This window comes from Hipposideros armiger, unplaced genomic scaffold (genome assembly GCF_001890085.2).
Source record: "Hipposideros armiger isolate ML-2016 unplaced genomic scaffold, ASM189008v1 scaffold_37, whole genome shotgun sequence".
NCBI lineage: Eukaryota > Metazoa > Chordata > Mammalia > Chiroptera > Hipposideridae > Hipposideros > Hipposideros armiger.
Window position 1 is genome coordinate 4,628,573 of NW_017731387.1, and position 23,058 is coordinate 4,651,630.

The following is a 23,058-nucleotide window of genomic DNA, read 5'->3' on the forward strand; positions in this document are numbered from 1 at the left end:
TGGGGACCAGCCTGGCTGTGCTCAGCCCTGGGACAGGCAGGGTGTCGGTGGGGACCAGCCTGGCTGTGCGCAGCCCTGGGGCACGCAGGGTCTCCGTGGGGACCAGCCTGGCACTCGGGAGCTGGGAGCTGTCCAGCACGGAACCTGCTGAAACCAGCAGGGGCCGGGCCAAGGAGGCTCAGGGGAGCGGGGTGGCGGCCCTCCCAGGTGCCCTGCGTGGTTCCTGTCCCGCTGGTCAGGGATGGAGAGACCAGCCTAGAGGGTCAGCCTGGGAAGGGGCGCACCGGGTAGACAGGTGTGCCCCTCTCGGCAGGGAAGGCAGGGTGGGGGACAGGAGCCACGCGGTGCTCAGGAGGCAGAGGACGTGTAAGACTTGTGCGCTCATGCGTAGCACTGGCCACTGCGGCTTCCCTTCCCCACGCCTGTGCTTCCCGTTGAAGCCGTCTCAGCAGCCCAGACCCTCAGAGGCCCCACCCAGCTCTGTCCTCCCCTGTTCCTGGCCCACACACACCACCCTTTCGTCAGGTGCTTTCCCTGGTGCCAGGGGACGCTGAGTCTGTTTGTCACCTCCACTCACAGGCCTCTCCTCTCCAGGCCATACAGGCTTCCGGTCATCAGAGGCGGTGACCGGGGGCAGGCTGGGGGCCTGACGGAGTGGCTGCACACTGTCACTCAAGCGGGTGGGACCTGGGAGATTCGAGGCCGGCCCTCTAGCCGGGCGTCTGCTAGCCCGGGGAGCAGGAGAGAGTCCATCCCACTGCTTTTCGTCTAACTGGAGAGCAGCAGATCCTGTGCCCCCTTGGTCACTGCATGCACGTCCCCTGCCACCAGGACGTTCTTCTCCGGCTCCCACACCGAGCCGTGTCCTTCCCGAGCAGCGGTCTCTTCATCTAGGAAGCTATTGGCTAACTGTGGTTAAGCCCAGTCATGACCTGGGCGTCACTTGTACCAGATATGCCGTGGGACGGCCATTAATGTCGGCGTCAGGGCCAGCAGCCTGGGCTTAGCAGTACCACCCGCTTCTCAGTTGTGCGATTTAAGCAAGAGGCTTCACCTCTCTGTGCCTCAGTTTCCTCAGCTGTAACATGAGCATGAGTTCCTTCACGTCGTCCTCCATTCAACCATGTTTACCGAGCATCTACACACACAGCACTCACGAGGTGCGGAGGTGTCGTGGGAACAAAACCGCCGCCGCCCCAGTGGGGCTCCCAGCCTGTGGGGAGGCACGGAACCATCGGACAGGCGCCGAAGGGGGTCTGGTGTGGGGAGGGAAGTCATCGTGGAGGAGCGACCTGTGTGGGGGGTTTACGGATGGGGTGGTCAGGCCTTCTGCACCCCTCAGCTTTCCAGCCTCCGACCCCCTCCACCGTCTCTCCAGATGCGCACAGACCCGCCCGGGCGAACATCTCCCCACGCTTCTCCCTGCCCCTCCTGCCTCACCCTCAGGGCAGCTCCGCCGTCTGGCTGGGGGCTCTGTGGCTGTCGTGACTTGGAAACCACAGACTATCATGTCACCTCCTAACACGCCCCTGGGGGCCTCTGGTTAAAGCCTGAGGACAGGAGTCGCAGGCTGCAGAGCCGAGGGCCGAGCTGAAGCCTGGCAGCCATGTCCAGCGAAGGGGGCCAGGCTCCCCGCTCCCACTCAGGAAGCCCCGCCCCCGCCTTCCACCTGCTTCCTGTTTAGTGGGGGGGACAGCTCGCTGGCCTGTTTCCTTGCCAGCTGTGGCTCATTTCCTCCTGTCCCTGGCGCGGTGTGCATCTCCTGCCTGACTTCATTCCTGGGCCTCTGGAGAGCTGCGGGGAGGGGGTGCAGTCTATCCCCCCACCCCCTACCCCCCTGCAAGGGAGCAGGGTGCAGCTCTCTGCAGGGCACCCAGGCGTCAAGGTGTCGGGTTCCTCCCGCTTCTATTGAGTGTCTGTGACGCACCAGGCGCTGTGCTGGGAGCCAGGACTCTGAGCTAAGTGGGACCGCGTTCCTTAAGAAGGCGGCTCTGGGACTGAGCCCAGGAGACATGGTGGCTGGTCAGGGAGGACCTCCTGGAGGGGGTGATGCCTGAATGTCTGAGCCAGATATGAAGGAGGAATAGAAATTACCTAAAGGAAGGCTTGAAGTCACGCAGTGTGCAGACGCCTGACAAGGTGTCCAGTAAAACTTGAGGACAAAGCATGATGCTGGGAGGCGGGGAGCAGCCAAGTCAAGCGGGTCTCAGAGGCCCCCCAAGAAGCTTGATTTTATTACATGGGAGGGTCGTGGTCAGACCCAGAGCTTGGCCGGGGCCCTCCGGCCTCGGTGAGAAATGGTGTGAGGGGACCAGCCGGCGTGGGGCCGGGAGAGCCAGCTGTGCGTCTTGGTGAGAAAGACCGAGGGCCTGGTGCTAGGTACAGGGGTCAGGAAAACCTGGCGGGACCCAGGCCTGACCGGACAACCTTGCACTGGCATCGAGGACCTGGCTTCTGGCCAAGGTGACCTTGGAACGCTCCCACCCTCTCTGAACCTCAGGTTCACCATGTCGCCAGCGCCTGCCCCTCGTGACGGCAGCTGAGACGACGGCAGCAGGTGAGGGCAGGACTGGTAAAAGCCACGGGCTCAGCCACGTGCCGGCTCTTCAGCTGGCGATGGGTGGATGGCACGGAGGTGCTGTCTGTCTGAGTCCTGGAGCCGGCAGAGCCCTGCCAAGGCTGTTGTGTCCCCGCCCCCTCTGGACAGGTCACCTCAGGTGGGGCGTCGTCAGAATCAGGAAGGCTCTGCCCTTCAGAGAACGTTTCTGGAGCCTCTTGTGGGACCAGGGCCTCTGTTGGCCCCACTCGGCCACCAGGAGGAGCGAGGCAGGGTCTCTGCCTGCTGGCGTCCCCCACCGGCCGGCCTCCCCTCCTGGGCTCAGCCTGGCCAGACAGAACCCACAGAGGAGAGAGCCTTCCGGGAGGACGAGCTCACACTTCCCGGATCACACGTCCCAGCCCCTCACCTTGTTTTCTCATATCCAGTCCTCTGGCCGGAAGGGGACTTCCTTTTCCAAGGCCGAGTTCATGGGCGCAGAGAACAAAAGCTTCGTATCTGCAAAGCCCTCCCGCCTGCTTCCCTCTGACCTTCGCCCTGCACGGCACACCCACTCACCCCACCTTGTGCCCTGCTCCCCTGAGTGAAGTTTTCTGGGCCCCTTTTAGTTAGGCTGCAGAGCCCAGAGCAAGTTGGCTGGGGGTTCGTGGGGCCCCGACCCGTGGTTGGCACAGCAGGATGGACATTGTGGCGGCTTCGCGTTCGTGAGGGCCGGCCGACCAGTCCGGGGTTGGGGCTCCGGTGCTCACGCCCTGGGAACCTCCCTCCACGAATCCTGCGTCCCTAGGAAACCAGAGCCGTACGTCCCATGAGCCCCCTCACGAGGCGGGGGACCCCTCAGGCAGGACCCTGCCGCCTGCTCTGATTTTTAGCGCCACTTGTGGAATTGCTGTAAAAGAGGCTGAGGGAGGGGCGGAGAGGAAGGTGTCATGAATAGCGAGAGCGACTTAGTCATCTCCAGGGAGAGCTGGAGAGGGAGAAGGAACACTTTATTTGGAAACAAGTCTGCCGGGATGCAGCCTCCGCTCTCCCGCTCGCCTCTCACTTTCCCTGCTGTTAATGACAACACGCTCTGTGCCCAGAAATAGAGGCTGTCCTGAAGTCGCAGGCCACACTCTGAACCAGAGGGCAGCTCAGGCCAGGTATCTGCCCTGGAGGGGAAGGGCCCCCATCTGTGAAGTCATGCTTGGGGCTCTTGGGGACAGAGGCCCCACAGTCGTCCTGGAAGCCTTTGTGCCACTGAGTGGCCCCTGGACCGCAGGGATCCCACAGCCGGAGCACAGGTCCTCCGGGTGGAGGGCGGGCCCTGAGGAGCCTTTCTGGGCGCGTCTTCTCTGAGGTTTTCTCTCCCTTTGCTCCGGCCCGAGCCCTGCCCAGAACTGCGCCTCCCTGGTCACCCTGACGGCAAACAGCAGCCCGAAGGCCTCCTTTCCCCCGAAGCGTGCTGCGGACAGGAGTCGACAGAAGGACGTTTGTGTTTTGAGAGGTGGGGGGGAGCCCAGAGCCACGGCGGGTCCGGGACTGGACCCTGGAGCAGAGAAAGCGCGTCGGTGCAGAAACTGGCGACCGCTCACAGTCTAGTTCACTGGGCGGTGATGTGCCAAGATGGATTTCTGAGCTTGAACCTCAGGGGCAGCTGGGTGAAGGGTATATCGGGACGCTGTACTGTCTTAGCGACTTTTCTGTAAATCTAGAATTACTTCAAAATATAAACTTTTTTTTTAAAGCTGGAGGGAGGGACAAAAAAAAGGACAAGGACTAGTCAGAAAATTCAAGAATAATGAGGCTTTTAACACGTAGGGGTCTGACCCCCCAATCCTAGCAGGAGAGCCAAGAGCTGTCTCCTTAGGTCATGTTTACCCCCCAGCCCTCGAGGGGTCCCCACCTGAAGTTGCTTTCTGGGGCTGCTTTTCCTGCTGGGTGGGGGGGCGGCTGGGGGTGGGGGGCTGCCCCTCCTAGGACCTCTGCAGGAGCCAGCCTAAGCCTGCTCTTGTCTGTTCCCCTAAGTGGTCAGACCCCCAGGGGGTCTCCCCCTCTCAGCTCCTGGTCAGAGACAAAAAATTAAAGCCACAGTGGTCACCACTCCCCTGTGGGCCCAGGGAATGACTCAACCAGAAGAATCTTCCAACTTTTTAAAAACAAAATAGTTTAAATAAAATCTGTCACAGAGAGCCGGGGTTTCTGAAGCTAGTCAGAGCCGGGGAGGCCCCCCCAGACAACTGCAGGGGGCCCCTGCCAGCCCTCTGGAAATGACCAAACCCCCGCCCAGCTCAGATTATCAGCCCCCACCCCCAGCACAGGATGAGCTCACCATCCTGTCTCTCACTCCGCACTCCCTTGACCCACTAGAGGAATGAATGGTTTTGCAAAAAAGTCCACCTCTCGAGGGTCCAAAATGAAAAACTACCCAATGCAAACAATTAGCATGTGCCTCGAGCGAGCGTCAGAGGGCTGCTGTCTCCCACCCACTCACTGTCATGGCCACCCCCTGATGTCCCCCAAATAGCTTCCCTAAATCTCTCTGGTGGCTTTCTCCTCCCTCCCAGTGCAGGAGAGAAAGAATTGGACACCATCAGACCAGAACGAAGCAAGTCTGTGTTCTTGACGCTGCAGTTGTTCCTTCTCTGAATTATCTTTTCTGCCATGAAATTGCTTGGAGTCCTGTGGGCTTCTGAGCCCCTGAGAAAAGGACCCAGAGTGGGGAGCTGCTCCAGGCCGAGTGCTCGCCCAGTGGCGGAGCTCACACTCCTGGTGGCCCTCCCCAGGCCCTACGGCCCCCACTCAGGGCCTCTGCCACCCTGGCAAGCCCGGCTCAGGCCCCGCGGAAGTGATATCAGCAGCACCCCTCTGATGCCTGTCTGTACCCCTAGAAAAGCCAGCTAACCACAGAGGAGTTTGGCGTGATGGGGGCTGGAGCTGGGGAAGCGCGGCAGACAGGGAGACGGCGAATTACACAGCGTCTGTCTGCGTGAGTCACTGCCCCCCCCCCACCGCCGCCTCCCCAGCCCTGGCAGGAACCTCGCAGCTGTGACACACTTACCTTCTCAGCCACTTAAGTTGCTCTCTGAAGACGGAAGCAGAAAGCCTGAACTGAGATGACAGCAGGGAAGGTGGAGGCTGCTTGCCAGGAGCAGCTCCCTGGGCTTTTTGGGCCCCCGGCGGGTTTTGGTGGTGGCGCTTTCCTGGGAGGCGTGGGCCGTTGGCCAAAGCTGCTGCTGCTGTTGGTCCCCTAGGCCAGTCTGGTCCCTTGCGCATTCTTCCTCTGTGGCCTGGTGACTCCCGTGTTCACGAGCAATCGTCATGGCGACCCAGCATGGCAGGCACAGCCGTGTCGCTGAGCCGGGCACAGCCATGGTTGCCGGATGCTGTCACCTCTAACCAGGAAAGGCATCCCCTGCTGCTTCTTGCTTCTTGTCACAGAAGTCGTCGTGTTGGGAGAATACATTTGCTTGGAAATTATCCTGGAGGACGCACCTCTGTTTTGTGTCCTGGGTGCCCACATCCCCTTTCTCTACCTTCTCTTTAGTGACATTGGCTTCAGGAGCAGGGAGCCACCGCTGAGCCCGTCCCATCCTCGAAGGAAAACTGACTGTGGCCCCCGCCCAGACCTGCCGGGCTCCTCTGCAGAGAGTGGACCCAGGTGGGGCTTAGGAGTGCAGTCAGCATTCAGGACACCCACGGGGGGCTCAGAGTTTAACCTACTGGCATGTGACCCTCCTGGCAACACACTGAGGGAGAGGTTATTGCCCCCATTTTACAGATGAGCAACTGAGACCTAGAGAGGTTAATAGTCGGCCCGAGTCCCAGGCAGCAGGTGTGTTAGTCTGGACGGAAGCCAGGTCTCTGGCCGTGGGGAACAGGGCTCTCTCCACTCCCCACCGCCCCCCATGGCCTTCCAGCTCCGGTCATAACAGTGGCGATCGAGATAACAGCAGATGGTCGGCCGCAAAAGCCAACAACAGAACCCACGCAATGGGCGTCTTCCTGAGCCCACACTGTGTGCCCGCGCCCACCACGTCCCCTTGTGGATTCTGCCAACAACCCTGGGAGATCCACAGCGCTGTTTGCCTCTTACAGCCGAGAAGACTGAAGCTGAGAGAGGTCATGTGACTGGATGGGGTCCCTCGTCAGGGAACGGGCAGAACGGGCAGAGACTCAGACCCTCGGCGGCGAGGCCCGAGCTCTCTCCCTGTGCCGCAGAGTTTTCCTGCAGAGCTTCCCACTCTGATATTTAGGATGCTCTTTTTCTCTGAATCGCCGCAGTGTAAACACAGCTATGAAAACATATTAATGTGTTTGTTTTGCTTTGTCGCTTTGACTGAGGATCACGGTCTCTCGTTTCCGTTTTCTCTCTTCACCCGGGTCCTGTCTCTGCTTCGCGGTGCCTCTGTGCCGCCTGCCCCGCCCCCCGCAGGGTGTTTCTCTCCTTTCCCACCTTCCCTCGCCATCCTTTCTGCCCCTTTAGACCTCAGCAGCCAATCCGGTACCTCTGGCATCTCGTTGCCAGGCAACAGGCTTCTTACCTGCCTCATTGTGTTAGATTCTCCATGACAACACTTATTGCCAAAAGAGAGAGAGAGGGAAAAGTTAGGGGGCAGGAGGAAGTGAGACCCGGAATTTCAGGACATTCCTGCCGTTTTCTGACTGTAACTTGCTCGGGCTCAGGGTCCCCAGAGGGTGTCACCAAGAGCCTAAACCAAACCTCATGAGAGAACGAGGCGTGAGGCCGACAGTCTCCGTGTGGGCCTATGGAGTCCGGCTCGGGGACGTTCACGCGAGGGCCACTGGCATCTTTGTTTAGACAGAGTGTGGCTGGGCCACATGGTCACTTTCTGGGTCAGTTCAGGGAGGCCGCGGAGGGGAGGACTTTTCAATGGGATGCAGGCAGGGGCATATCCGAGCAGGGCCAAGTGCGAAGCAAGCAGTGGCCAGGGACAGGGATTGGGGGGGCGAGGGGGTGTCATTACAAGACTTCGGGCCCAAGGACCTTGGGCGTGCGTGAGCCCTGTGAGGTGTTCCTGGCCTGTCCAGCTCCGGGCGGCAGTGGTCTCAGCAACCCTCTACAATCCCTCCCTGTTCCAAAGGCCCGAGGAAGCCCGTGGGGAAGTGGGAAAGGGGACAGGAAAGGAAGTGGGGACAGCGCTGGATTTCCGGGTGCTGGGCTGGTGACCACAGAGGGGAGCCTGGCTCCTTCAGCCACAGCCCCCGAGGGCCTGACCGGTGTTCGCCAGGCAGCTGCAGATGCTCCCAGGACGGGGACGTCGGTGATGGACTCAGAAAGGGGAGGAAACTGAGCAGTTAGATCACCTGGGAGCTGCCTACCCGGACCTGTGGCCCAGGACCAGCCAGGACCCTCAGGAAGGCAAGGACCTTCGTATTGCAAAACGTCCTCACCTAGGGGCAAAGCAGGGCTGCTGGCGGGAGCGGGGGTGTTAATCAGTCAAGCTGGAGTGCGTGGAGGACCCCTCCGCCCAGCGCCTGGCGCTTACAGGGACGCCACGACCCACTGCGTCTCCCTGGCACTTTCCTCAGTGCTCCTGCCGTCTCTTCTGAGGCTGTCGTAAGGCCAGGGGTCACCCTATCATCCTGTTCACGCATCTGGCCCTGAGCAGTGTCCCCAAACCTAAAGCAGACGGACGAGAAAGGCGCCGACGCGTACGTAGTGGCCTTCAGGGACAGAAAGCTCCTCCTGGCCCCTAACAGGGCAGCGGGGGCCACTGCCGGGGGCCCCCCCACACGGGCTTGGCTGTGGTTAGCTCTCTCCCTTGGCCTCACTGCTCACCACTGTCAGAGCCCTTGATGTATGTCCTGAGGGAGGCCCAGCTGCGAGAAGGAAGCGGTGGGCCAGGCCCTGTGTGTGTGTGTGGTGGCGGCGGGTGGGGGGGAGACGGGGGGGTGTGTGGGGGGACAGGATTGTCGAGTCTGTGAACACGAGCTGCAACTTGCAGCCCACAGTCCTCCTGAGCTTCCCCCCTTGGACCCCACACCTCCCCTTCCAAGAATGTGGCCTGAGATGTGATCGGAGGCTTATCAAACGTTCATCACAGATTACACTGAGGGCGGGAAATTGGACATGACCTAAATGGCTGGTGACAGTGGGCAGGTTGGGTAGTTTGTGCCCATGTACCCACATAGTAGTTTATTATGTGGTAACGAGTGTGCTTTCGAAAAAGTTTTGAAGATGTTTTAAACGCAAAGTAAAAATGCGTACCACGTAACAAGCGAGAAGGTACAGAGCGCGTACAGCAATCGCTATTTCATCGTCTGCCTGTGCATGAGTGTGGGGCTGAAAAACCTGGAAGAAGCCAAAACCCTGCAAAACGCTAAACGTAGCTGCTTAGGTGTACAGCTGAATAGGCGTTTTCGCCTTGACGTTTTTCTAGATTGTCCAGGTTTTTGTAATGAGCATGTTATTATTTTTACAGTAAGAACTACCCTCCGTTAAGTACTTGCCTTGTGCTACCGTACTAAGCACCTCTCACGCTGAGTGTGTGTCCCCCCAGAATTCATGTTGAAATCCTAACCCCAAAGCGACGGTGTTAGGAGGTGGGGCCTGTGGGAGGTGGTCAGGTCTGAGGACAGAGCCCATGAATGGGGCTAGTGTCCTTGTAAAGGGACCCTAGAGAGCTCCCTGGCCCTTTGGCTGTGTGAGGACGCAGCAGGGCGGTGGCCAGGAAGCAGGCCCTCACCAGACGTCTTATCTGCTGGGGCCTTGATCTGGGCCTTCCAGCCTCCAGAACTGTGAGAAATAAACGTCTGTTGTTTATTAGCTCCAGCCTGTGATATTCTGGTAAAGTAGCCCAAACGGACCAAGACACGTTTCATTTTGACAGTGGCTCCGTGATGGAGGGCCCCTCATTTTCAAAAGAAACAACCAGAGCTTGGAGGGCTTAAGTGACTTCCCGAAGCCACACAGTTTGCCACAGCAGAGCCAGGCTCTGAAGAGCTCCGCAGAAACGTTACAGGACGTGGGGATGGGCTGGGTGAGCGGTGCCGACCCCCCGTGGTTCGTGGTCTAAATGAGCAAAGGTCACTGTGTGCCCCTTCAGGGGGCCCTCAGCTCTGCTTGTGGGGCAGCCCTGGTCACACCTCCTGGTCAGCCCTGCCAGACAGAGGAGACCCTGCTCAGGGGAGTTACAGGACAGGGACCGAGTGACACCTGGGTGCGGGCAGGGTGGGCATGGCTGCACTCCTGGCTCTGCCAGCATATTGGGAGAGGAGGCAGATCTCCCGAGAGCTCACCTGTCCGCCTCTGGTGTCTGGCAGACTCTGGGCCTTGGGGAGCTGCGCCCCGGGCCTCAGGGCTCACGGGGCCCGTTCTGAGATTGGGGTCAGCAGGGAGGGGCAGCCTCGCTCCTGCAGCCTGGCACCAGGGCCATGGGCAGCCAGGCCTGGCCCCTCTGTACGTGGTTTCCACACAAATGTGCTCCTGACGGGGTTGCCGGGGGAGGGGGGGTCCTGGCTTGGCAGCCCGGGACTTGCAGGAGTGGGGGCCCTGCAGGAGTTTAGTTTGGCTCAGACGGACGCTGGACAGGGGAGCTGGCTCTGCTGGAGACACAGGCAGCTGTTCTCTGCGCTGCTCTGGAATGAGGCAGGCAGCGGGCTGGAGTCCTCGCTGGTGCTGGAACTGCCGGCCCACCGTCCGGACGTGAAGCTAAGGGCTAGAGACGATTGACTCAGGGAGATGCTTAGCACGGGATCCAGTCCAGCAGTCTGCCTTCTGGGCGGCTGTTGGCCGCTGGGCCTGCCACCAGCTCCCAGATCTGCCCCCTGCCCCCCGCCCACCCCCACCTCTCAAATATTCTCAGCTTGTTGGGAAAGGTGGAGCTTACTGCTTGTGTAGCCGGCCTGATGGGCCTTGACTCGGCAGGCCGTCCGGTCTGCGCCTCATAGCCTAGCCTCACCGATGGGCTTGCAGTGAGGCTGAGAGGCCAACCCTCCAAATGCCAGGACATGGCATTCTGGGCTGGAGGCTTCCAGAGCAGTCCAGAACCCCCCAGACCTCTCCGTGCCCCCGCCCGGTAGCCCTGGACTTTGGAGCCTGGGAAGTATGTGGGTTTGTTGAGAGACACCTCCTCCATCTGCCTGGCTGGAAAAACCGTCCATGGGGAAGCACTGGAGGACTTAAGTTGAGGGAGAAAAATAATAATAATGTGTGAGAAAGATGGAGCTGACAGGTTCTGCTGGGAGACTTGGTCACCTGGCCAGCTGCCTGGGGGGGCTACACAGGCTCCAGTTCCTCTCTCTGCAATGAGCTCTCCCCAAGGCCCCACTTACTGCTGCCTCGCCCCACCCGTCAGCCCCAGGCCCCGTCTGGAATCTCAGCTCTGGAAGCCAGACCTCCAGTAAGTCCATCCTGCAGCAAGTGACTAGGGAGAGAGGTGGGGTCCTCGAGGCTCCTGCCCAGGGGCCTGGGCCCTTGTGCCCTTGTGACGGAGAATTCACGCTCCCGCCTGAATCACGGGAGGGCCACCATGTGCTGGGAGCACCCAGGGGGCTGGAGCTGGGGCCACAGAGCAGAGCAGAGCAGAGCAGAGCTGTGTGTGGCTGCCTGGGCTCCCCCCGGCCGGCTGCTCAGCGTCCTGGGAGGTGCTTATGACTGAGTTCTCCAGCCCCCTGTGATTTGTGGGGCGGTGTTAAGCTATTGATTTTCATTAACACTAAATCATTTCTCTCGGCTAATTGACAAGAACCATGGAGACTGACTGCAGAGCCGTTTACATGGATCAAATCGGTGAAAAATGACAGTGTAGTGACACAGCACAAGCCTTCAGCTAGGGGGCTCTGGGACCCCTCCCTGAGCTCAAAATTCACTTCTCTGCCAGAGGCCAGGGGCTGGGAGAAGCAACCCCCCAGAACAAAGAACCAGGAAGGCAGCTTGACTCTTAGCAGGAAGGATGGAGGTTAGATGCTTGGAAGAACTTCCAAAGAGATGGGTGAGGGATTCTGGGAGAAGTGTTGGAGGCGGGCAGGGAGCTTCCCTTCTCGGGAGGTTGTTTGAGGTCACACATGTCCTGCTTGTCCGCCTGGACTCAGCCGGAATGGGCACGGGGCTGGGCAACCGTGTTGGGAAGCAGAGTGATCGAGCTGCTGTGAGAACGCCAGGTCTGGGCAGAACAGCACTTGGCAGCTGTCCTGGGAAGGGGCTGGGCTGGGCAGGTGGCGCCTTGGCACCAGCTTGGCTGCTTACCGTAAATGCCGGGAACTGACCTCTCTGCCATCGCCTGAGATTGTCACGGCCAGTCCCATCTTGCCTCTGTCAGGGCATGCTGCTGTGTGGCCAGGAAGATGTCCTGCAGTTTTAAGGCTAAAGGACCCCTGGAGGTGTTGGCAGAGCCCTGGGCTCTGGGGACGAGGAGGATGAGCTGTGTGCCAAACGCTTGTGGACAGTCCCCATCTCCATGCTGAGCCAGGAGCCAGCCAGGCGGGCGCTGGGAGAACCCGTCCCCTGCCAGGCCCAGGCCAGCAGACCCTGTGTCCTCTGCTTCGTGCCAGTGCCCACTCCCACGTGAAGTGACAACTGGCTGCCCGTCCCGTCCTTCTCTGCCAAGGCCCAGGCCCAGCTGAAAGGCCCCCCGCGGGTTTGCTGCAGCCCAAAGCCAGGGTCTGCAGGCCAAGCGCTCAGGGCAGGGGGACGACCTTCAATCCCTCCACCATGGCCCCCCGCACGCACCCACATCTCACGCCTTCCTCATCTGCCCTGAGAGAGGGAAGAAATTAGAGGCTGGACAGAAGGAGAAGCATTTAGTAAATGGCTGTTGCGGTCCGGCCCTCAGGCCTGGGAGCCGCCCGTCCTATGTGGAGGGGAGGCCGAGTGCCCTGGGCGCCGCCGCGACTCAGCGCTGTGGCTGGGGTCAGGTTGCTTCCTCTCTGCCCAGGGATGTCCTCAGCCGCCCTGTCCCTGGTCGTGAGCTGTAGGAGGCCCATAGCCACACACGTTGAATGAAAGTTGTGTGCACATCGTGGGGGTGTTGGGGCCGCTTTCTCCAGGGGAGGCCTGGAGCGCCTGAGATGGACAAGGATGGGAGGACCCGAGGACCTCTGCGTGGTCTCTGGGCTGGACGGGAAGTGGGCCAAAGGAAAGGGTCAGCACGGGACAGGAAGACGGGCAGAAGCTAGAGGGGTACGTGTGCGTGTGTGTACCCATGTGTGCAAGCATGTATGTGAGTGTGGGTGTGTGAATGTGTGTGCATGCGTGCAAATGTATGTGAGTGTGGGTGTGTGAATGTGTGCGTGCGTGTCAGTGTGTGGACATGGGCAGGTGTGAGTGAGTGGATGTCTGTCTGTGTGTGTGTGTGTGCGTCACTATATACCGTATTTGCCGGCGTATAAGACGATTTTTTGGCCCTGAAAAATATGCCTCCAAGTGGGGGGTCGTCTTATACGCCAGGTACACTTCAGATAGACTGCCCATAGTGCTTGCCCCGTGCCATAGTGGCCTCCCGATGCCCGCCCACTTCATTCCACATACCGTTCAGGCATCAGCAGCGCTGCTGGGTGTATGCTCAGCTGTTATGCAATTTTGCTGTTATGCGATTTTGCGAGTGTGGTAAATTCGGGTTACCGTATATTTCTTTACATATGCATTGAAGATTCGCGATTTTGCGCTATCATGGTGCCTGTTAGAATGTTGAAGAGCTCGCACTTGCGCACTAGTGAGGTCCCAGGGAGATGCTGATGCAAGGGTGGACCAGACTGCTATAGTGACAGGGCGGGCAAACAGGGAGCAGGGACCAATCAAATCAAGCTTTGTATACAGTCAACAGCCAACCACAATACTGCACCATTGTACAGTACAGCATAGAAAATGTCGACCAGTCAAACCCCTATCATCCCTATCATGGCACCAGCCAAAAGAAAGAAGTATGATGCAAATTTTAAACTGAAAGTTATAAACTTTGCTAAGGAAAATAATAATTGTGCTGCTGCAAGACAATATGGAGTAACAGAAAAGATGGTTCGGGACTGGAAATCAAATGAGAAAGCATTAAAGAGTATGCCAAGGGGTAAGTGTGCATTAAGAAGAGGCACCCCACACTGGCCAGAACTCGAAAAACATGTAGCAGACATGGTGGCTCAACATCGCCAAAACGGTTATGTGGTGACACGAAATACAATATGCTTGTTTGCACTTCAGTGGGCCAAATCTAATCTGATATTGTTTTACCTGTTATGTGGTGTGTGGAAGGTGTGCGGAAGAGGGGGTAGTCTTATACGGCGAGTATATAACAAACTCTGTATTTTGAGTGGAAATGTTAGGGGGTCGTCTTATACGCCCAGTCGTCTTATACGCCAGCAAATACGGTACGTGGTGTTTTTCTGACGGTGCAGCAGCACAAGTCACCTCTTTGCTGTGACGTCAGAAGACCCAGCCCTGTTCCCTGAGGTGGTTTGTCCTCCAGGGAGAGGACTGGGCCTCCAGCCAGAAGTGAGTTCCCCGCTGGGGCTCACTCGGCCCTGGGAGGCGCTGCTCAGGGTTTCCAGGGCAGACGACAGGATGTGGCAGGTGGACTAAGCAAGCTCGTGAGGAGGCCTGTGTGTGGCGTCTGGCCCCTGAGGTCATTCTGTCCGCCGTCCTGCCTCTGGGTGGGTCGTGACGAAGCCGACCGTGGGCTGTCGGAGCGTCCGCATGAAAACACACCTCCCCACCCCTTCCTAGACCACGCCATGGTTAATTTGGGGAGCCTGTCTGTCTTTGTTTACCCACCCTGACCCAACCCCATACGAACTGGCTGTGCTACTCATGCTGAAGTGCAGGTTAGAGGCGAGATGCTCTGGCACAACGTTCGTGATATTCTGACTAGGATGGTGACCAAAGGTGTGAGTGGGAAATTTGGGTCAAACAGACAAGGGAGATGAGTGCTGAGCTCGCGTCCTGTTGGACTTCATAGCAAATGGCATTTCTTCAGGGGTCTTTACGGTCCAGGCACTGTCTGCAGTGATAGTCCTAGAATAACTCACTTAATTCATATAGCAACACTGGAAGAGGAGGTATTATTATGGTCCCCGTTTTGCAGATGAGGAAACAGGCCAAGGACATTCAGGAACTTGCTCAGAACCACACCTGGGAAGCAGCCGGATCTGCACTCGGGGGTGGGGTGGGGGCTCCGACGCGGGACCGGTGTTTTTATAATAACCACCACAGCCCACTGTGCCGTGCCTGGACCTCAGCGCTTGAGTCCAGGGACACCCCAGTGCCTGACCATGAATGACGTCCCCACTTTCCTCACCCCCGTTGCTGAGAGGCCAGCTTTGCCTCCCTATTTTAAAGCTGCTAAACAAGGTACAAGGCAAGACAAATGATTTGCCCCAATTCACTCAGCCCACGAGGGAATCGTGAGACCCAGCTCCCAAACTTTTCTTTTCCATTTTATTTCTCCTCCTTTCTTCCTTCACATGTTGAAAGAGCACACCCAACCTCTCTGCTGCAGTAACCGCACGCTCTGACTGACTGACCTTTTGAAACGGGCTGCCCGCTCGCCGCGCAGACGCGGCCCCTTTAACGCGCCGCCGCGGGGAGCTGTCCTATCAGCACCACCGCCTCTGGCCCGCCCACCCCGCGCGGCGGGCGCCTCAAGGGCACAGAGGGCGGCGGAGCCCCGGGGGACCCCAGCCTGGGCGTCCTCCCAGTATAGGGCCCGCCTTCCGTGCCCTCGCCCCGCCCGGGCCCCGCGTTACTGAGGGAGCTGGCGCTTAAGCTCTCACCACCTTCTGAGCTGGAGCGAAATATTTATGGTCCCCGAATGCTTCCTGGCTCTGGGTTTGCAGAGCCCTGAGCCAGTGGCTTCCACTTGTCCTGACGGGGCCTGAGCCAGATGACTCACTGGTGACAGGCTGGGAGGTGAGGCCTGGGCGCAGGCTGTAGGCCGGAGCCACACTGTCTGGGTCCAAGCCCGGCTCTGCCACTGGCCAGCTGTGTGATCCTGAGCGGGTTCCTTAGCCTCTCTGTGCGTCGGTGTCCTTGCCTGCGACGTGGGAATGACAAGAACAGCACCGCCTCGTACGGCCATTGCACGTGCAGAAAGGCCGAGCGCTCAGAACAGGGCCTGGTGCCTCTGCAAAGGCAGCTCAGCGGAAGAAAGCCCCAGATGTGAATGAGTGGGCCGTCAGGGTGGGACAGGGGAGTGCGGAGGCTGCAGGGGGTCAGTGCGCTCAGGCCCTCCTCGTGGGTGGTCGGCTGGTTAGCTCAGCTGGTCAGGGCATGGCCCAGCTGTGTGCTGACGGCCAAGGTCAGCAGCAGCTCAGGACCCACAGGAGCCTCTGAGCAGGTCCACGCTCGGCGTTGTCAGAGATGCATGAACCTGGCCGTCCGTGGGGTGGCCGGAGGGAAGGGGGATGACCAGGTAAACCTCCTCTCACCTCCACTGGGGAAGGACTCCGACAGCGCGTCCTGAGGCCAGGCTGAAGCACGGTGTCCGCCTCTCGCCTTAAGGCCCCCCCAGTTCTCCACCTGACTGTCGTACCTAGATTTTATCGGACCCTCATGTTACAGACGGGGCATGGAGGGTCAAGTAATTTACTCAAATTCTCACAGCTGGCGTGCTGGGGCTGGGGACGGGGCAGGGTGCCCTGCGTGGGCGGCTGTGGGCAGGCCGAGGGCGATTCAGCCTGTGGCCTGGAGGGTGAGACGGATGCGGAGGAAGCAGGAATCAGGCCGGCCTCGGACATGGCCCCGAGGTCTGCTTGGCGGGCGGCCCCTGGAGGGGCGGAGGCAAGCTGGTGAGGTTCCCTCAACACATGGCTCTGCCGACCTCTCTGCTGGAGGAGGTGGTATCAAGTCATTCAAGTACAAATCAGAGGAAAGGAGGAGGGGTCATCGCGCCCCTCTTTCTTGTTGAAATTATTCCTGTAAGCCCCGACGCCCACAGTCATCTCAGGCTGTGGTTCTGTAAATCCATCAGTCTCGAGGGCCCCGTTGACTTCTTCCAGTTTAGCTTGTAAGCGGCCTGGAACCACAGAGGCAAGGTCAGGGAAAGGTCGGCAACAGCCGTCAACCACCTCGTGTGTTGCTGGCAGCTTTCTCCACGGTGTGAAAGGGGGGGCACTGCCGTGGTCTCAGGTGGGCCGGCCATGCTCTAGTGGTCTTCTGTCTGTCCAGATGTTCTTCGTCTCTGTTCCCACCCAACGCCAGCTTACCCTTCAGGAGTCAGCTGGAATGTTTTCTTCGTCCATGAAAGCTCGCCGCCACCCTTCCCCTCGGGCACACTTCTACAGCTGGTGCTGTTCCCACAGTGGTGTGTGACGGCCCTGCAGCCTGGATGTTACAATTTTCTAAAAGATGGTAAATTTGATGTCAACAAACGATAACACTTAATTTGCATCACCTCGATTTTAATAAAGTCTTCCGTTTTTGTTTTATACTTTATCTAATTGCATTTATCATTTTGTGAATTTCTTGGTCAAGTCTTTTGGTCTTTCTTCTGTGGGGTGTCTGCTTTTTTTATTGATGTGGCCGAGCTCCCTCTACTTGAAGGTGTTGACGCCTCTTCTCTCACGTAGGTTGCATGTATTTTTATAGTTTGTTGATGCTTGTACCTTTTGAAGGGGCTGTTTTGTCTACACGGAGATTTTTAATGTTTATGCACCCAGAGCTATCTGTGTTTTTCTTCATGACGTCTGCCTTGTAAAAGCCCTTTCCCATAACAAAATTATGGGAACGTTCGTGCATGTGTCCTGCAACTTCTTTTATGGTTGCATTTTCTACGTTTAACTCTTTCATCTGTCTGGAATCGATGGCTTGCTCACGTCTTTGTAAACTGCTTCAAATCCCCTTTGAGATGAACGCGATTAACAGATCAATTTGTTCGTTAATTACCGTGGTGGGAGAGGAAGGTGGACGAGGAGGGGCTGAGGGTACAGGAGAGAGATGCAGTCGTTGACAGGTCGGGGTCTGGAAGGGAAGGGACGGACGGGGTGCCCGGGACCGGGGTGCTGGGGGGGGGTCTGCCTGTGTGTAAAGGTGGGACACACAGTCTCTGAGACTAGAGGAGTGGGTGGCAGAGGCCAGCTTTCCAGGTCAGGAAGTGGGTCGGGAATGGGCGAGAAAGGACGACTGTGAGCCGGGTGCCCAGTGTCCAGCGACTGAGGGGTGGGGACAGTGGGGGAACCAGCAGAGATGGCGTCAGTGAGGAAGGCCAGAGAATGAGCCAGGTGGCAGGAGCGGTGGCCGGGGGTGGATATTTATGTTTACGATTTGGGGGATTGTGATTGGCTGCCCCACCTTTGGAGCCAGTAGGGTCTGGAAGATGACACTCCCCTGGGGGACAGCCGGGTGCCGCCAGGTGACGTGGCAAGTGGAAGGGTGGTGCAGAGAGAAGGCTGGGGCACAAGGCAGTTGGCTTCCCACGAACATTCTGGGGCCAGGAGAGACCTGAGAGGGGGGGGGTCTGTCCGGATCAATGGACAGGAGCGGAGTCGAGGGGAGCGAGTGAACCCCGTTTGTCCAGCACGTGAAACCCACAAAGCACTTTCCCCCTGTGTGCACATGGCCCTTACAGCACCTTTCCAAGCAGAGGAAAGGGATTTGCCTCGAGTCAGGCAGGGAGGCCAGGAGCCCCGGTGCCCCCTGGTGCTGGGCCTCCCTGCCCCAGAGTCATTGCTGTGCAGCAGGGGACTGAAGCCGGGACGGCGCCTAACGGTCTCCTCTCCCCTCTCTCTCCAGGACGGTAGTCCGTGTGGCCGGCCTTGCTGACCATGAATGGGACGGCCAATGTGAGCTCTGCCAGCCGCCCCCATCACGCCTCCGCCATCCCTGTGCCTCGAGCTGCCTCCCAGACCTGGATTCACGCCGCGGGCGCCTCTCCACAGCTGCGGCCGCGCCAGGCTGGCCTGGCCCTGAGCCCACAGCGAGCGGCCTCCCCGAGACTGGGCAAGGCCGCAGGCCCCTCCAGAGGCTCCTCTCCTAAGGCCTCCCGGGGGAGAGGCTCCCCCAGGGCTTCCGGGGCAGTGAGAGAGTCGGCCGAGGGTGCTGACAGCCTCCCCAGCTCCCCATGGAGCAGCCCCAGGGCAACCCCCAAAGCAGCCATGTCCGGCTGGGCTGGGCCCAGAAGAGGAGCGGAACCACCGGGCTCCCAGGGAAGGAAGAAGGTGGCCCGGGAAGGGATTCCCATCCGCCAGACTCGGGGCAGGAGCCCACCCTGGCCGAGCGCCGGCTCTCGGGGAGAAACCCACACACCAGGGGCTCCTGAAGCTCCAAAGGCTGCTGACGGCCCGGGAAACGATCAGAGAGGCAGCCACAGAGCTTCCGGGGTCCCCAGGCCTTCGGAGCCTGAGGCAGGGGCGGCCTCAGGGGCACCCTCCACAGCCTGCAGCCCCGTGCAGAGCAGACGGCCTTCCCCAGCCCCGGGGACCATCAGCTTCTCCTCAGGCCATCAGCAGAGCCAACCGGTCACAGCCACGGTGGCCCCCTTCCAGTACAGGTGAGTGGGGGACCCCCGGGCAAGCCCAGAGCGGGGAGCGCCCTTGACAGTGAGTGGCTGGTGGGGACCGGAGGACCGAGGGTATATATGGGAGAAGTCAGGCAGCGGAGGCTTACAGACGTGGGGCTTCGGAGAGCTGGCATGGGATTGGGGGACACAGACACGGAGCAGGGTCCAAGCTCTGGACTTTCTCAACCCTGGGGACTCCAGAGCCAACCGAGGCGCATAAGGAGGGCACCCCTAAAACGTCCGTTTCTCCTGCTCTCTGGGAAGTGATGAGGCCTTTTTCAGGGTGCTGTGGAGGCTGACGCAGCTAGATAGGTAGTAGGCAAGTCGGTCGGTAGGTAGGTGTGTGGGTAGGTTGGTCAGTAGGTAGGTCTTCTGCCCAGCTCACTGGGACCCTGCCACCACTGCCCTAGCCTGACTGCACTGTCGTGGGCACCGGCCCTCAGTCCATGGCGAGTGCAACCCTAACTCTTCCTTCTTGGCGTCACCGTGATGCCTGTGTCTGTCTGTCTGCCCGCCTGTTCCTGCCTCTCCCTCCGCTTGCCATGTTGCCTTATACATATCGGTTTCTGTGCCTGGCATGCTAAGGATAGTACGTAATGCTTCTTACATGCCATGTGGGGCTGCGGCCATCAGCTGTCCGTCAACCAGCGGGTCACTGCAGCTTCCTTTAGACGTGGCGAGTTGAATGCCTAGCAAAATAGATGCTTCAGTCAAGTAGGCTTTTCCAATAAAAACAGAACTCTTTACGTCATGACCACAGTAAGTAAACTAAATTTTAGTTACTAAATATTACACAGTCTAGAAATGCTCAAATGCAAATTAAGTCCCTTCCTGACGAAGTCGTTCCTAAGCTATTGGAAGAGAAACTCTCACATTTTAGGTGTAGAAAAGCTTGTCCATGGTTCCCTGGACACTGCAGCGTCACGGCTCTGGGGAGGGGTGGGAACCGCAGGGAGCTAGAACTTCTGCGGGAAGCAACCGCGTGACTGGGTCTCGGGAAAGTCGAAGGCACGCTCATACCGGAGTGATGGGCCCACACTGCATTCTGCATGCGTTCAGGCCTCGTTCAGAGTAGTCAGTTACGGACACCGCATTTTAAAAGGACATTGACGCACAGAAACACGTTCAAAGAAACTGATAGGTTGATGACAGATCCAAAAAAAAGGTGTCATAAGAATGACTAGCGCACCACTGAACCAGCGTGACAGGAAATGCTAAAGGGACTTTTTTAAGAAGAAAAATGTGAATAATAAAATGTCAATAACTACCTATCAACAATTACTTTAAATATAAGTGGATTAAATGCTCCAATCACAGCCATAGGGTGGCTGAATGGATAAGAAAACAAGAGCCTTGCATAAGCTGCCTGTAAGAGACTCACTTCAGGTCCAAAGACACACACAGACTGAAAGTAACGAGATGGAAAAGGTATTTCATGAACATGGAAACAAACAAACAAAAGCTGGTGTAGCAATACTTATACCGGACAAAATAGACTTTAAAACAAAGGCTATAACAAGAGAAAAAGAAGGACCCAATAATCCCACTTCTGAGTGTTTATCTAAAGAAACCCAAAACACTACTTCAAAAAGCTATACACACCCCTCTGTTCACTGCAGCCCTATTTACAGCAGCGAAGATATGGGAGCACCCTAAGTGCCCGTCGACAGATGACTGAGTACAGAAGTGGTACATTTATACAATGGAGTATTATGCGGCCATAAAAAAAGAATGCAATCTTACCATTTGCAACAACATGGATGGACCTGGAGGATATTACGCTGAGTGCAATTAGTCAGACTGAGAAAGACAAACACCATATGCTCTCACTTCTATGTGGAATCTAGAGAACAGAATAAATGAGCAAACAAAACAGAAACAGACTCACAGATACAGAGAACAAACCGATGGTCGCCAGATGGGAGGGGGTTTGGGAGCAGGGTGCAAAAGGTGCAGGGATCAGGAAGGACAAATTGTCAGTTATAAAAACAGCCATGGGGACGGAAAGCAAAGCATAGAGAATATAGTCATAATATTGTAATAACTACGTATAGTGCCAGGTGGGTACTAGTCGTTTTGGGGGCAAATCACTTCTTAAATTATATAAATGTCTAAGCACTATGCTGTACACCTGAAACTAATATAATATTGCATGTCAACTGGAGCTGAAAAATAAAAAAATTATTAAATAAAAAAAAAGAAAGAAAGATTAAAGGAACGGAGCCGTTTGCTTTGGAAAACGAAAGCTCAGCGAGGGCCTGAGAGCTGCTTTCAGATGTTTGAAGGGCCGTCGTGTTGTGGATGAGTTAGGCTTACGTGGTGCAGCTCCAAGGACCGGAGTCGGCATTTTGGTGGCCAGACATTAGCTTGAGACAGATCATCCGAAGGACCCGTGAGGCCGCGAGCTTCTCACTGCGAGAAGCCTGCCGACCCCAGGACCAGAGGACGTCTGACCCGGTGTCTCTGCCCCCCAGGCATGTCTCCTGACTGCCCAGTGTGCTCACTTGGTCCTGTTCCTAAGAAGCAGCCCTGTGTCCCCATGACCCGTGCAATGCAGATTCTCAAGGAATCGGAGACGCAGGGCAGACCAGACCATCCCTGCGCAACTTCTTCCCCTTAGCAGACGTCCCACGGGTGACTCCCACGGTCTCCTCCTGCCTGACGCCCTTCACTTGGAATTCAGTCTTTGGGAAAGGGTGTCCAGGCATTAAACTGAGATTTTATGTCCTCTACCCTGCAAGTCCCCTGCCATGTCTGGAAGCTGGCCTTTCCCAGAGAGGCCAGAACTTTTTCCTCTGAACATTTCAGTGCGGCCGACAGAGCCACTCAGCAGACAGTGAAACCTCAAAGGGGGTTCTCTTCACTGCACCCCACCCCCGACCCTGCCCCTTTCGGGCCCTGGGCTAGGGGTACACGTAGGGTCATGGTTTGGGCAAGGGAAGGTTAGGAACAAGGACACCCCAGGTGCTGCAGGCAGAGGGCGGGAGCCCAGCATTGCCTGGAGCTGCTGCCACGGGCAGCTCTGCCAACGGCCAGGCTGAGCCACCCTGCAAGTTCCAAGCCAAGGAGGTGCCATCTGCTCCCTCGAAGCTGCAGACATCCTGCTTTCGTGGAAACCTGCTCCCCACTCCAGCACCTGGGCCGAGTGTCAGCTGCTCCCTCCCGTCTCCAGCCTGGTCATCCTGACCTGACTCTCCAGGAATGACTGTCAGCCACCTTCTCCCGGCCCGTCTCCTGTCAAGGGTCTGGCACAGTCCTTCCCATAAACCTGGCCTCCTGCCTCTCCTCTGACCCAGCCACCGCCCCCTCTGGAGACCCTGCTCTTTGGACCCAGAAAGGCATAAATGCCCCTCGGTCGGGACCCATGAGATCTGCAGCCTCGTGCCCTCTGCTCTCCTGAAGAGCCCGCGGCGTCACCAGCGCTGGCACTGCCTTTCAAGGGTTTTCTCTACCTGACGGCCCTCCCTCACTTAAAGGACGGACTTCAGTGAGGAGGGTCCTGTCCGTGGAGTCAGGACTGAAGGGTTGGTCTTGTTTTGTCTGGTTCAACCTCCGGCCAACTTCCAGGACAGACACTACTTACTGTCCACTCAAGCTGGGCAGCGAGGGGCGGGACCGAGCCCACTGAAGCTGGGAGGTGCAGGCCGCTTTCCTCCCACGGGGCCAGTCCCCTCCCCGCCCCGTGTCATCACCGTGGCCGTGACACCCGCGGCCGCAGACCAGCCCTGTTCCTAATACTGGCCATTGCCCACGTGGCCTGCGTCAGGCTGTGCTGACTCTACACGTGTGCTGTCAGTCAGTGAGCCATTCAAACGTTATACAGAATTCTCTCCCCTGGGAGAAGGTCCTGTTATTAATACTGCCTCTCCAGTACTTCAAACGCCCGGATCTATTCCCATTTCTTCCAAGAAACCAACCCCAGACCGTCAAACCGACCTGGACCTCACAGAGGTCACGGTGTCCGCCCCACGATGGAAATGAGACCGAGGGGGAGAGAGATGTTCTTCATTGCACAGCGACTTGCTAGCAGGGCTGAGCCCAGGGCCCCCTGCCATCTGGGTGCTGAAGATGAAA

The 23,058-nt window shown here is 58.0% G+C and overlaps 1 protein-coding gene across 3 annotated transcripts in view; it reads left to right on the forward strand.

Moving 5' to 3' along the window:
* NAV1 (neuron navigator 1) overlaps nt 1-23,058 on the forward strand; it is a 195,497-nt gene that overhangs the window by 33,128 nt on the left and 139,311 nt on the right. For all 3 annotated transcript variants that reach the window (XM_019638044.1, XM_019638045.1, XM_019638046.1), the window contains exon 2: nt 18,219-18,975. In XM_019638044.1, coding sequence (XP_019493589.1) covers nt 18,251-18,975 — 725 coding nt within the window. In that variant the 5' untranslated portion in view covers nt 18,219-18,250. The remainder of the gene's footprint in view (nt 1-18,218; nt 18,976-23,058) is intronic.